This window comes from Marmota monax, unplaced genomic scaffold, assembly GCF_021218885.2.
Source record: "Marmota monax isolate L192 unplaced genomic scaffold, Marmota_monax_Labrador192_F-V1.1 WCK01_AAM20220418_F8-fsc00005, whole genome shotgun sequence".
NCBI classification, from domain to species: Eukaryota; Metazoa; Chordata; class Mammalia; order Rodentia; family Sciuridae; genus Marmota; species Marmota monax.
The window spans coordinates 32,190,983-32,206,089 of NW_026692254.1; the positions used below are offsets into that span (position 1 = coordinate 32,190,983).

Sequence of the window (15,107 nt, forward strand, 5' to 3'; positions counted from 1 at the left end):
TTGAGGACCATTTGAAGGACCCTAGAATTTTAAGCACCTTCTTCTCTGCTGTTCTGGTCTGTCAAATCACCCCAGTTCAAAGCAGTCTTTTCAGATAAACAGGGAGTAAAAATTGGCCCTTCTATTACAGAACTGGGGAATCTTTTCCTTGGGTTTCTGGGATCCTGGCATTCTAAATACGATGGCTTCACTCATGCAGGATCCAGAGTTTATTTTCTTTATTAGTGGACACTCCAAGAACAGCTTGACTGGCAATGCTCAGAGAAACTCCCAAAGACTTTCTCACCCAAGCAAGGTGACCTTGGGCTGTTCTTGGGGGTACAAAGAAAGAACAGGCTGCCAATGCCCTAGAAGCAGCATAACAACTGACCATAGCAAAGAATGAGCTCCAGGGACTGGGTCCTGAGAGGCACAGCATAAAGCATACTTGCTATAGGGTCAACCCCACAAAGAGCTGAGTGTGTTGAGGGAAGGGGTTGCACAGAGAGCCACAGGCTCGATTCTGATAGCCAGGGACATGGGAAAGATCAGACAGCTTTAAGATCAGCTCCCTGCCTACCAGGCTGAGAGATTGTTAGAGTAAAACTTCCTGCTGCTTGTGGATTTGTCTCCCATACAACTTCTCCTTCAGCCTGACCAGATGGCATCCTTCCTTGAGAGTGTCTTTGCTATTTCACATCTCACATCTCATCCACCTGGCTCCTTCTAACTGGGAAAGTGAAAGGGAGGTTTGTGGCTCTGGAGCCAGGCTGGGAGACAGCTCCTAGCTGTGAGTCCCTGAGCATATATATGATTTAAGCTCCCTGAACCTCGGGCTTTTCATCTGTAAAATGGAGATAATAATAGCACATATCTCAAAAGGTAGCTATGATTGTTAAGTGAGTTAATCCATGGTATGTGCTTAAAACAGCACATGGTAGGAAGCCAGTATGACAAAAATGACACATGCAGCTGTCTCTGGCATTGTCCCCACGTTAAGGCTGAAAACCAGGCCTCCCACCACTAGTGTCAGCCTTAATGACAGGAGTTGATGGGCAACAGATTCGGTAGCTTTTTTTGTTCCATAGGGGAAGCTGGTCATGATACAGGAGTGACTTACAGGTAGATGGAGGGACTCCTGAGAGGACCAAGAGTTGCATGAATATTTCAGACACACAGCTTTTTTCCCCACTGCAGAGTCCCATGTTACATTCACAGACCACTCTCAGTCTGCTATCCCAGAGAAGTCATGTGCCTGGCTCCCCATCATCCCATCTTGTCTGGTCTCTACCCATCCTTTTCTTCTGAAAGCACTGATACTTGAAGGCTGACCAGGAACAAGCAGATATGGTGAAGTCAGAATTGTCCCAGATAATCCAGAAGGTTCATGAGTACCCTGGACAAGTAGGAAGGAGACCTGGGGAAAGAACTTTAAAAAACACTGGCCTTTTCTGTATTAACTGACAGGTGCAACAGGTGCCCCATTCTACCATCACCAAGCCTTGTCTACATGTCAGGCACAGAAGTAGGCACCCTGAGGTTGAGAGGTAAACAGACACTAAGCACCTTCCAATGGGAGAAGCAGATGCATGTACTTATTGCATAGACCTGGTGGGACCCAGTGAGTCAGGGGAATCAGATGAGGTCTGCTCCTCCCAGACAACTGGACGCAAGGATGATTCCAGAGGGACTCAGACAGGAGGGTCCCAGAGAGGAAAAGTTAAACCACAGAGTGCCTGGGCACCCTCTGCCATCGTTCTTGGAGGGAGACAATGAGCATAGTGGCCTTTATGGAGGAAGCACAAAGTAGCACACATAGGCTTGGAACCTGAGTTTAAATCCTGACTCTGATATTGACTTAGTTGGTCTACACTAGCATGACCCACAAGCACTTTTTCCCACGATGGTGTAGCCACTAAACCTACGTGGCTACTGAGCACTTGAAACCTGGCTACTGTGACTAAGGAACAGAATTTCAAATTTAATTTAACTTTGATTGAATTTAAATAGCCACTTGTGGCTGGTGTCCACCACACTGGAAAACAAGTCTCGACATTTTATTTCCATGGAACTCTTGTTTCCCCATCTGTGCCATGACAAAAACAGTAGCCCTCACAGTATCAGGTTTTCAGAAAGAGAGAACAAGATGGTTCACATAAAGTGTTTGGAATACCTGAAGGCTTACCAGGAACAAGCAGATATAGTCAGTAAACGCTCATTCTTATTATTAATAGTATTATGGAAAGGTGTGGGGAGTGTTTACAGGCAGAGTGGGAAGTAGCAATGAAAACAGGACAGAAAATTGAGAAGGTTTTCAACTGCCACAGCCACATCGAGGTGTTGGGAATCACACTGTGGTTAGCAAAGCTTTGAAATATATTTTTAGAAGATTCACACATTTTTATGACTTTGTTACCCCCATCTGTTTTCCATCAGAAAACTCTTAAAATGAATTAAAGGGCTGTTTACTGGAATTTGGAGACTGAGAAAGGAAGATCCAGGAAGGATGTATCCCTCTCTGCAGCCTGGAAAGGTGGAACCTAAGCCTTGTGGTGGGGGCACAGGTCTGGAAAACACAGGAACAGGTGGAGTCCTTGCTCCAGCAAAGGGGGGATGGAGAGCCAGAGAATGGGCTTAGAGCTAAAAAGGAGGAACATGAGCCTGCCCAGGACATCAGATGCAGACACACTGCTACCTGGGGCTTTTGTGACACTGCTCACCAGTTGCTTCCATGGACACCCCAAAGCTTCTGAGAAAAGTGGATGGTCTGCCCTTTTGAGGGAGCAAGAGGTAGGCTGGGTGTGGGGCTGATACAGGTACTGCTATAAGAGGGGTCTAGAGGATCCTGAAGAGAGTCCAACATTTTTCCACTTGTCCTTCTTCCTTGATAGTCAGGGCCTGGAGTAGCCCCCATCACTTTCAATCTAACCTTAAGGGGCCTCAAAGGGCAGCTCAGCTAGTCCTGCTGGTCAAACATTGTCAAGAGGAGCACCACTCAGCATCAATAACCAGGCCTCACTGTAGGGTGAGCTAGAGGTGCTCCATCGTCTCATAGGTCCCTCTATATCAGGGTTAACTTTGGCACCCACAGCTGCTAAGAGTGAGATCTCCCCTCCAGCTGTCAGGGTGCCCAACACAGCTACAAATCAGGGGGTGTCTGAACATACCTAGAGAACTTCTTCCAGGACCACTCTTCCATCCACCTCCACGCTGGCCAGGGCTCAAAGTCAGGCTTTTCACCCTCCTGGATAGCCACAGTTGCTGTCCAGAGTCATGAGCAATGATATCAACTCAAAGGTCTGAATACCGCTCCTGTTGAGTCAGGGGGACATCTGACATCCCAGAAGCCTGTCCACAAAGCATTGTCCCCAGGTGACACAAAGTCATTGATGAAGACCCTAGGGTCTAAAAGTCACTAAAAACTTGCTTCTCTGAGTGCCTTCCTGTAGATGTGGACATGGAAAGGCCTTCCTTGCTAGTGGACATCTAATGGGCTTCTGGCCTTCCATGACTTCCTGTGGTCTCTCCTCGCTCTGCAGCCCTGTGAGCTCTCATGCTCTTTACTCTGACTGCTCTTGGTCCTCCTTATAGTGGAATGCTCCCCATTCCCCAGCAAAAGTCTCGCACTGTGTTCCTTTTGTCCGGACTCTTTCCTAGATACCTTCTACTCTTCCTCCAGCCCTAGTTCAATTGAATTCCTATGGGAAAGCTTCCCTGCATGCTTTGACTTTGCCAAATTCCTCTCTCCTATACTCACAGTATCTCCCATCTTCTACTTTTGTAGCAGGTAGTTTCTTTTTATTGGAATGCTTCTTTGATGGATGTCTATTCTCCCTGCTGTTCTGCAACTTCCCCAGGGCCAAGAACATGTTCATCTTGCTCACAATGGCATTTGAGAGTGTGATACAAAATAGAAGCTCTTCAATTGCTTGTTGAGTAAAAGATGAAGTGCTCTTTCCCCTTCCTGTGTATCCCTGTGGAGGAAGAACTAGGACACCTGCTCAATCTGGGGGCAGAGGAAGAATATGGCAGACACAATCACAAAATTGGCATCCATATCAATTGGCATCACAACAAGCAGGAAAATGACTGCAGGCCTGTGATAGCCCTTAAATGTTGGTTAATAATAATGATAGAAATAGTTTGATTCCTGTTATGGCTTGTGTCTGGAATGTCATCCCCACAAAAGCTCATGTGTTGAAGGCATGGTCCCCAATGCAGCAAAGTTCAGAGGTGGGACTTTTAGGTAATGATTGGATCAGGAGGACTCTGACCTCATCAGTGGTCATTAACTCATTTGAATGGATCACTAGGTAGTGGGACCTAGTTAGAGGAAGTAGGTCACTGAGGGTGTACCCCGGAAGGGTTTAGCCCCCTACTCTCTGCTTCTCAGTTGCCATAAGCATAGCAGCTTTCCTCCACCATTCCCTTGTGCACCATGATGTTTCTGCCTTAGACCTGGTTGACCATAGAGTGAATCTCTGAAATCATGAGCCAAAATAAACCTTTCCTCCTCTACATTGTTTCTGTCAGGTGACACAAAGCTGCCTAAGCATACTTTCCTCTCTCTACACATTCTCTACCTGCATGTCCCCAAATAATAAAATGCAAAATACACAAAGTTCAACCAATAGCCTGCCAGCAATGCCCTTTCTTTTCTTCCCATCTCTAAGCTTAGTTGTCAAAAGATTGCACCTAATATTAATAATAACTGCAGCTAGCACTTATTGGCCACTACTGTGTGCCAGACTCATTTAAGTGCCTCAGGTATATAAACTTAAATCTTCACAATAATCTCATGAAGTAATTATGATCATTATCTCCATTTTACAGATGAGCAAACTGATGTCACATGGCTAATAATCGGCATTCCTGAAATTCTAATCATGGACACCTAGTTCCAGAGTCTGTGCTCATTATGATAGTCTGCAGTTAAAGCAAAAACAAACAAAAATGTTTTCACAGAATGTGACCAACATCATGTCCCCATCAATAAATAGCCACACAGAGAGCATCTCTGCATAAACTTCTTCTGGAACTGTTGTTCACTGTGCAGTATCAATCATGGGACAACCCCTGGGGCGAATTCCTCAGAAGCTCAGAGCTAAGAGAAAGGTGGCTTAGTTTTCTCTTTCCTTCCTCCTTCCTCCTTCCCTCCATCCCTCTCTCCCTCCCTCCCTTCCTTCCTTCTTTCCTTTGGCTGGGAGGTACTGGGGATTGAATTCAGGGGCACTCGACCTCTGAGCTACTTCCCCAGCTCTATTTTGTATTTTTATTTAAAGACAGGGTCTCACTGAGTTGCTTAGCACCTCATTTTTTGCGGAGGCTGACTTTGAACTCACAATCCTCCTGCCTCAGTATCCTGAGCCGCTGGGATTATAGGCCTATACCACTGTGCTCGGCTTCAGGTCCTTTTCCTTTTATTAGATAATAATAGTTTAGTAACTTGTAAAGTTTCTCTACTTTGGATACTAGGAAAGTCAGAGGTCAGTTTTATAGCTTAAAACAGTATCTTCTGCTAATTTCAGTTTTCCCCACTTTGCTGAATTTGTTCTCCTTCCACCAGTCTTTTATTACTTAGACATGTGTCTTTCACTCTTTTTTTCTTCCTGGTTGTCAGGTTCATTTGGACTTGTGCTTATGATAAGATATTCCAAAGCTTTTCTCAAAAAATATAGGATTCAAATATTTAGAAAGCAGATTCTCATCTTGTCCAAGAACAAATGTGTAGTTAGCTCAGCCTCCACCCACTAGTGGCTGCCTTCTTCCCCTCTCTGGCCATACTTGCCAAGTTACTATCTCCCCCAAAATGATTAGAACCTCACTTTAGCAGATTCCAGGATTTGTGCCCTGGGATCACAGCCATGGTGTTTGTGGAGGGCCTCAGTCACATGATACCCAGGTCCATTTCAGCCAAGAATAAAATAAAATAAAAAATCCATCACTCTTTCTCACCTTTTAAAAAATATGTTCCCTCAAATTCTGTCTCAAGCACATCTCAACCAGTCAAAAAGACTATGTTGAATTTAGTTTCTGTAGGCTTATTTCCAAAATAACATATATTTTGAATACACTAATATGCCTTCTTGATCCATAGTCTTCCTCCTATTTCAAATTCAAATACTTTCTCCGCCCCCATGCTATGATTCTGTATCATGTGATATTTTTAATGCCCAGTATCAATTTTCCTTTCTTCTGGTAGTACATCCTACTTTTCCTTTAGGGAATGACTTGGTGCCATCTGAAAAGGACTGTCAGTAAAAATCCCTGCCTCTCTTAGCCACAGGATGAGCACACCAGCCACCAGCTGGTCAGACACTCTCTCCTGGAAGGTGACTGTTGAGCACAGCTTCCCAGGAACTAAGCAAGTTCCTCAAGACAGTGGTGCTCTGGAGATGCTTCTCTCTGGCTCCTTCTACCCAAGATCCTGATTCTTTGTCCTTTTTTTAGCACAGCTGTTTAGCTTCTAGTTTAGTTCTCTGAGCCAAATAGGACTTCAGTCAACTTCCTTTTTGTTTCACATAATCAAGTTGAATTCTGTTGCCTACAGCCAAAGAACCCTAATAGATAAAAACTCTCCCAACTAAGAATAACTGACCAAGATTACATTTGAAGTCTCTTTTTATCTCTAATAATCTGTGATTCCAGTAACCTCACACAACATAAATCATAGGGATTCTGAGTCAGGATTTAGGAAAAGAAAAAGGAAAACCCAAAAGTTGTAGAAAGAAGAGATTTGTAATTTCGTGGTAGTTTCAATTATTTTCTAACAGATTTTCTAACCCCTTCCCCCTTCAACCTCAATGGGAGAAAGCTTTCTCCAGCTCATGTGTGATGAATTTGACCATGTGGTTTGCCTTGACCAGGGGACTGTGCTAGGAGAATGCTTCAATTCTGAGCCTCGTCCTGTGTTTCTGATCACCTCTCTAAGGGGTCTCAGCCTTCCTCTCTCTCTGCTTCCTGGCTGCAATGAGGTAAGGCACTTCCTGAACCATGTGCTCCTGCCAAGATGTGCTCCCTCACCACAGGCCTAAAAGCAATGGGGCCAACCAACCATGGACTGAAAGCACCAAAACTTAGCAATAGCTAAGCTATGGAACCAACAGATGAATGGATAAAGAAAATGTGGCATATATACACAATAGAATATTACTTGGCCACAAAGAAGAATGAAATTGTGGCATTTGCTGGTAACTAGATGGAACTGGTGACTATTGTACTTAGTGTAATAAGCTAATCCTGAAAAACCAAAGGCTGAATGTTCTCTCTGATATGTGTATGCTAACACAAAATAAGGGTGGAGGAGAGAAGAAGAATTTCACTGGATTAAACAAAGGGGAATGAAGGAAAGGAAGAGGATGGGAATACGAAAGACAGTAGAATGAATTGGACATAACTTTCCTACATTTATATATGAATACTCGACCAGTGTAACTCTGCATCATGTACAACCACAAGAATGGGATCCTAATTAGAATAAGTTATATTCCATGTATGTATAATATGTCAAAATATACTCTACTGCCGTGTATGTCTACAAAGAAAAAATAATTAAAAAAAAAACTATGAGCCATATAGAATTACCCTGTTTATAAGTTGGTTTATTTCAGGTATTTTTTTTCTTTTTCTTTTGTGGTGCTAGGGATTGAACTCAGTCAGGGCTTTGTGCATGTAAGGAAGCACTCTACCAATTGAGCTATATCCTCAGTCCATATTTCAGGTTTTTTATGGTAACAGAAAGCTGACTAACATACCTGGACTACCTACAGATGCATGAATAAGAAATAAATGCTTATAATGAGATTCTAAGATTTTGTTGTTGTTGTTGTTGTTGTTGTTGTGAAGCATTATTATGGTTATAACTGACCAATACAGATTTGTTGTGATATCTATTGACTTTAAGCCTGACAATGTTCAGGCTTAAGCCTAGGAAGGGTACATGAAAGCCTACCTGCCACTTTGACCTGGTTGGCGGTACAGGTTTTGCAGGGAAGCACCTGGAACTCTTCTGCCTGGTACATGGAGTAATCAGTACTGGCAACAACCAGGGTGTCTCCAGGTTTCCATGACCGCACATCGTCCTCCAAGTTCAGGATGGTGCTGTTCACATTGGTGTCGATGGTGACTGTGAGTTTGGGCCTCACTGTAACCCAAAACAGGAAAGATGAGCTACAACCCTTTGCTCTCAGCAAACTTTTGGCTGTCCATCTGTTCCCTTTCTCTCCCTATATAAGTAAATGCCAGGTTTGCCTATCCAAAACCCAAATCACCAGGCTGACTCCATCCCAGTTTTGGTACAGGTTTTTGAAGTCAATAAAACCTCGACCAGAAAAGAACCATTCATTAGCTCTGGGCAGGGGAATTTTCCACTAACTTCTTAGCTAGAGTTAAATGTGGCCACCTCACCACACCCACTTTGCTCAAGATGTAAAACAAATATAGCTCCTCTCAACTATTGTTTACAGTAGCTGTCTCTCCCCTACAGAAGTCATATCCTTAATGACTACCTTCTGCAGAAGACCAAGCACCTCCCAGGACAAACTGGCCATTGCCAATCACTTCTAACAAGCACCTTGGGAACTGGGCTTAAAATAATGGCACCCAAATAGGCAACAATCTACACATCTCTTCAGGGGAGGGCTGCAGGGAATTTGCTTTGTCCATTTGCACCCTGTATGTTTGTGGACCAGGCCCATGCAGAAAGGGTTATGGGTAGGGTGAGGCTCTGCTGTCTGCTGCCAACTCTGAGGACCCTCTCATTTCTCCTGGGTCATAAAAGCACTCTGCATCAGGTGTATAACAAGAGCACTGTGTCACTGTGATACCCAGAGGCAGCTGATCTAGGCATCTAAATTCACCATGCAGAACTGCTGGCTCAAGGAACAAGGCTGGGTTGCATTTCTGTCCCCAAAAAAGGAAATAGGGAGCTACTTACCAGGCTTCCCACAGAGGAACCGCACACGGTAGCTCTGGCAGGCTCGGCCCTGATCATAGCAAGCAAACCTATAATCCTGGCCTTTTTTGTAGACAACCTCAATGCTGAGGTTAACTCCATCCATTGTAGTGGCCTGGGAATGGCAGGGAAATTACAGAGCAAAATCATTTTTTTTTTTTTTTGTAAAGAAGGGTGATGATTAATGTTCTCAGCATATACTTGCAAGTCTAAAATTGTCCCTGCTGCAAAACAATTTATAGTGGCCTGAGATTATTATCCTGACAATTATCCACATGAGTTTTAAGACACCATGATGTCTCTGAATGGATAAATGCCTAGGGTCCTACAGTACTAGAAACCCAAAGTAGTGACTTAGTTAATTGCTCTTTATTGGTGAACATTTTATAGAGCATCTACAATAAGCAGGCTCTCAGAACCTGGGTCAGCTTCTTCTTACAACACGTACAATCAGCAGCAGCACCATGCAAGGCGTGGATTTTTATTTCCTGAGTACTCACTAGGTTCAATCCACTGGTGCCCACACGGTATGCCCTATCACATGGAGAATTGAACCCAGGGGGATTATACCACTGAGTTACATCCCCAGTCCTTTTTATTTTTTATTTTGCAACAGGGTTTTTTTAAGTTGTCCAGGTTGGCCTCAAACTTGTGATACTCCAGCCTTAGCCTCCCGAATCACTGGGATTAAAGGTGTACGCCACTGTACCCGGCATATGGGAGTGGGAAGTCTTAAAAATCCTTACATGCAGGCTCTATCCTCAATGCAGCAGACACAATCATCAGGCATATGGGCTTTTAAAAGCTTCCCAGATCAATAGGCAATGAAGTTTGAGAACCACTGTAGCAGATAAGGAGCTAAGTATTCACGTATACCTCATTTTACCTCACAGCAAAACCATGAGGTTGTTGTTCATTTTGCAGATAAGGAAAATGACATGCAGAGAGACTGAGTAACCTGTCCAGGATTACAAAGCCAGCAAGTGACAGAGCCAAACAAATGGGGCTTCTAAGCTCCTCCTACTCCTGCCCTCACATGCATACCTCTTCCTCCCACTGCCTCAGGGTCTGGGAAGCAAGGAGCTGATTTTTGCCCATCTTCCTGCCCCCAGCATCCAGCCCAGGGCCCAGCAAGAGTGGAGTTGCAGTGGGCGAGACTGACACACCAGAAGCTACAGGCCTGGTGGAGAATTTAAAGAGTGGGTTCAGAGTAGGGCACAATCCCTGTCAGCTGGGGCTCATCCCAAAGCTAGGGTGTGTCTGCATTAAGACTGTGACTGTCATTCAGAGACATGCAATTTAAGGCAAGGGCTGCAGCTGTCAGAGTCTCTGGCCCAGAAACCAAAAGGACCAGGGATGGAGAAATAGGGAGCGAAAATAAAGTCAACCTCAAAAACTAAAAAACTTTTTAGGAAACGTTTTGAACCTAAGAGATCTGTTGTCCTTGGCTTGGAATGTAGAGTTACATAGATGTGCACAATTAAAATTCACAGCTAAAATTCAGCCCTTGCCTATAAGTCACACTCTCATTGTAATCATCCCCAACATCCCCATCATCTGGGTGGTCTCTGTGGCAGCCAGAGAGACAGGGGTATAAACTGGTTCTTCTAGAGGAAATGGCTAAACTCAGCAAATTCAGAGCTCAAGGTCATCTGTCAAGCCCAACTCCTCTGACCTGATCAGTTTTCTGAGCCTCCTTCAGATGACCCCATAATATTAAGGACTGGGCTTGAGAACATCATGCAACACAGCTGGTCATTTTTTTTCAAGGCACAAAGTCCAACAATAATTTCAAGAGAACATTTACTCAATTCTGCTAGGGTTTTGTTTTTGTTGTTCCTTTTTTTAACCTAAGAAATGACCTTAGTATCAGATAAGAATAAGAAGGAATCTATCACCATTCAGTGAAAAGAATCTTTGCTCTGGATAAATTTGTTTTGGGGGTGGGGCTACTGGCAATTGAACCCAGGGGTGCTCAACCGCTGAATTGTATCCCCATTTCCTTTTACTTTTTATTTTGAGACAGGGTCTTGCAAAATTGCCCAACTTTCAAAGGGCCTTGAACTTGTGATTCTCCTGCCTTAGCCTCCTGAGTCAATGGGATTATAAGTTTGTGCCACCATGGCTGGGTTTAGTAGATATAATTTAATTGTTATTTATGCTCTTAAGTAATAATTATTATAATTAACAATTAAAATAATATTAAATGTATGCACAGGACACTTACAATGATTCAGGTACTTCATTTATTGTTGCATTAAATTCACAAAGCAATCCCATGAGGGAATGATTATCCTCACTACTGCATGTGAGGAAACTGAGGCACTAAATTAAATAACTACACTGATATGTATGGCTAGGACTGTGAGCAAGTCACCTGGCACAAAGTTTAAGGTGACACTCACTCTTAAGGTCATGTAATTGCAGAGTAAACACTCAAGAGGTTCACCTTTGGAGATATGTGACTCTTAGGTTTTTTTTTTTTTTTCTTTTTTTTAAAGAGAGAGTGAGAGACAGAGACACACACACACACAGAGAGAGAGAGAGAGAGAGAGAGAGAGAGAGAGAGAGGAGAGAATTTTTTTAATATTTATTTTTTAGTTTTCGGCGGGCACAACATCTTTGTTTGTATGTGGTGCTGAGGATCGAACCCGGGTTGCACGCATGCCAGGTGAGCCACATCCCCAGCCCCGACTCTTAGGTTTTTAATTGAACAACTCAACCGGCCTTGGTTTTGCCAAGAAAAAACAAGATCCTATTCTGGAATTGGGAGTTTTGGAATAATGGGTGCTACAACACTTAACAAAATATTTTAAAGAATGCCCATTGTAGGAAGGGTGACCAAGCCTCTTGGTGAGGGAAACAACTGTCATTGGGTCTTTTGTTCTTCTCTGGACTTCAAGCTGTTGATAACATAAACTTGGATTCATTGTCAAGTGTATCCCCTTTTGTTGAAGGAGGCTGGGCTGTGTGCTATGGCTGCGCAAGGTGTTGATATACTGTAAGGTGGGACCCCATGGAAGGGATTGCCCAGTGAGCTTTTAGCCTAGATTTAACTGTGCTTTGGGACACTGAGGGAAGGGCCTATATCATGCTGGGAACAGAGTAGATGGTAAAATGGGAAATGTTTTGGGAAAGCTATTTTCCTGGCACAGAGAAATAGTTTTTCAATTAACAAGGTCTGTAGCCAGACGGCTGGCAGAGCCAAAATCAGGAGGGATTTGTAGACCGAAAAGCATTCTTTGAGGATTTCCAGAACTATTTGGAGAGGGGAGGCTGGTAAAGGAATAGACTTCCTGTGGTCAAGTGAACCCAAGAGATAAGATTATGGCTATTTCAGAATTAAAGCTGTAATGTTCAAGGATGCAAAAGAAAATTACAATTAAATCTGGGAGGTATGTGCTTTAGGGGAATTGGGAGCTTTTTGATTCTGTTGGACTCAAGAAGAGTCTGTTACTTTCAACCTAATCTGAGTAAATCCTTCTCAATAACATTGGAGCCACGGGAAGGGGGGCACCTCAGCCAAATAATTAGAAAGGTTTCCCTGGCCTTTGCTAAGTCAGAACAGAATGTCTCCCCTGGATAAGTGGTCCCTCCTCCAGTGCAAGGCAGAGAGCCAAAGTTATACCCAGACATACATGGGGAGTGGGGAATCACAGTGAGAAGACCTGGTTGAATGATCTGGGAGAAAATGTTGTACAAATATTGGTCACTTTCAGCTGTCCCAGGTATCTAGAGGGAATTGGTGCCAAATCTTAGTGGATACAAAAACTTGCCCATACTTAGCTACCTTATATAAATGATATAGTGTTTGAACTTAACCTATGTATATCTTCCCATAGACTTTAAATCATCTCAAGATTACTTTTAATGCCTAATGCCAGGTAAATGCTGTGTAAATAGTTGTTATACTCCATCATTTAATAAATAATGACAAGAAAGAAAGTCCTTTACATGTTTAATACAGACACAATTTTTTTCCTAATTTTTTTGTATCTGTAGCAGGTTGAATTAACATATGTGGAACCCATAGATTTAAAAGGCCTACTGTATTTTTATTGACTTGAAAGAGAATAAAATGGGTGGTGGTAGCCTTTCTCAAATGACTTCTAATTAATTTATATTGAACATTTAAATGGCCTCTAATGAACCCCATTTACTTTGCCTGTGTTTCCTGCCTCTCCTGATGTCCATAGAGCCCAATGTCCCACTTGTCTAGCTAGTGAACTGAAAGCCCTGTGAACTGACTTAATAATATATTGATGGAGCCAACAGGAAAGGTCAAGATCTCCTTTAGATAGAATAAACTCCAAGGGAAGATCCTAAGCGAACCGTGCTCATTCTTTGGATGTTGGCTTTTATTTAACTCAATGGGGAATATGGCTGTGGCTGTGGGTATATTTATTCTCTGGGCTGGGCTCAGCTTGCACCCCAAATCCTAGCAGCATTCCATGCAGTCAAGGGCCCAAAGGAAACCAGTAAAGAAGTGAACTGGGTACCGAAGTCCATGCCTTGAAAGGCATTTCACACAGTTAAAAAAGAGTTAAGGAGGGGAAGAGACTCAGAAGCAGGACTTGGGAGTTTGGTAGTACTAGCTTTTGGACAGGTAATGAGCCTTGTTTTTAATATTTAAGGTAGAAATAATACTCTCTGGCTTACCTACCTCATAGGACCATGACAGTCACACTGCCCCAAGTTTATGATCTATAGAGACTTCTTAAAAATAAAGCCTTCCTTGATTAGGAGTTTTGTACCTGTATATCAATGGGACGGTTGCAGATTTTTCCAGGGTAAGCAACATGGAGGTCTGAAATTTTCTCTCCACCTTTAGTCTGAGATACTTTATCATGGTCAAACCACTCAGTCCACTCCACATCTAGGCAGAAAGTGAAGACAGGATCAGTCAGAAAGTTGTTCATGAGGCCAGTCACATTCAGTGTGGTCCTAAGCACTCCTGGCACAATAGGAATTGAGGGCCATCTGTCCATAGTTGAGCTAGACTGGGGGAAGGGGGCTCCTAAACTATCTGCCAACTCTCCTGACTCTCTCATCTTTTAATTAAAAACACTGCTTACTGACTTTCTTTTTTATAAAGGTAATACATATTTCTTGTTACTGCAAAAGCAAATAAACATAAAGGGAGAAATAAAATCCATCTGTAAACCCATCATCCAAGCATCCACCAGGATTGCTACTTTCTGTAGCCCCTGTGTATGGGCCACTTAGAGTTTTTTGTTTTTGTTTGGCATAAGGGGTTGAACCCAAGGGTGCTTAACCATATCCCCACCCCTTTTTATTTTTTTATTTTGAAACAGGGTCTAACTAAGCCTCACCAAGTTGCTGAGGCTGGCTTTGAACCTATAATCCTCCTGACAGCCTCTTGAGCCACTGCTGGTATTATAAGCATAAACCACCATACCCAGCTGTATGAACTATTTGAAAGCCAAGTTCATTTTTAGGTTCATAATTCCTAGTCAACACCATCCCCTGACATAAGAAAAATATTCCATGAAACAAACTAAACAAAATGGACCCCTGTTGAGATGGAATACAAATCTTAACCAGTGGGAAAACATTATTTTGGGTGATTGACCGTTAAGTTACAAATTTTTAGTCGACTCTACCATGTGTTCCTATGGACTTCCTAAGAGAAAATACCTTGTTCTACACACAACGACTCCTGGCCATTGATCCAGTGTTAAGCTTTACCAGGCTGTCTCAAACTCCTCACCTTGAACCCACTCACTGGATGAAGAAACATTGAAATATTCCCCATGTTCCGTCTTGAACAGTTTGAAAACCCGGGCAGCAGCAGAGCCACGGTGTCCTGTCAGAGAGATCAGATGCTTTAGCAACCAAACAGATGCCTGGATTCAGAAGGTTGGAGCTCTATGGCACAGAAAACCTCTGTTCCATAAATCTTGAACAATTTAAGAAAAAAAATTTTTTTTCCTTAATCAGGCCATTTCTTTCACTTGGAAAGAAGGTCATTATTCATTCTTTTGTTTCAGTTTTGAAAATTCATTTGTAGCATTTCCACAAATTCAGATTTTGAAGCCCAATTATTTTTCCTGATCTGAGCTCCCTGCACTGCCCCAGGGGTTAGAACCATAGCATCTCCCACAACCTTCACCGGGCAGAGAGACGAGCATTTGTGTTGGAGACGACCCACAGG

At 43.1% G+C, this 15,107-nt stretch overlaps 1 protein-coding gene across 3 annotated transcripts in view; it reads right to left on the minus strand.

Annotated features, from left to right (window-relative positions):
- The window catches only part of Cemip (cell migration inducing hyaluronidase 1), a 169,188-nt gene that overhangs the window by 52,375 nt on the left and 101,706 nt on the right, over positions 1-15,107 (minus strand). For all 3 annotated transcript variants that reach the window (XM_046438539.2, XM_046438531.2, XM_058577597.1), the window contains 4 exons: positions 14,664-14,759; positions 13,687-13,808; positions 8,915-9,047; positions 7,931-8,122 (listed from right to left, as the gene is read on the minus strand). In XM_046438539.2, the coding sequence (XP_046294495.1) occupies positions 7,931-8,122; positions 8,915-9,047; positions 13,687-13,808; positions 14,664-14,759 (543 nt within the window). The remainder of the gene's footprint in view (positions 1-7,930; positions 8,123-8,914; positions 9,048-13,686; positions 13,809-14,663; positions 14,760-15,107) is intronic.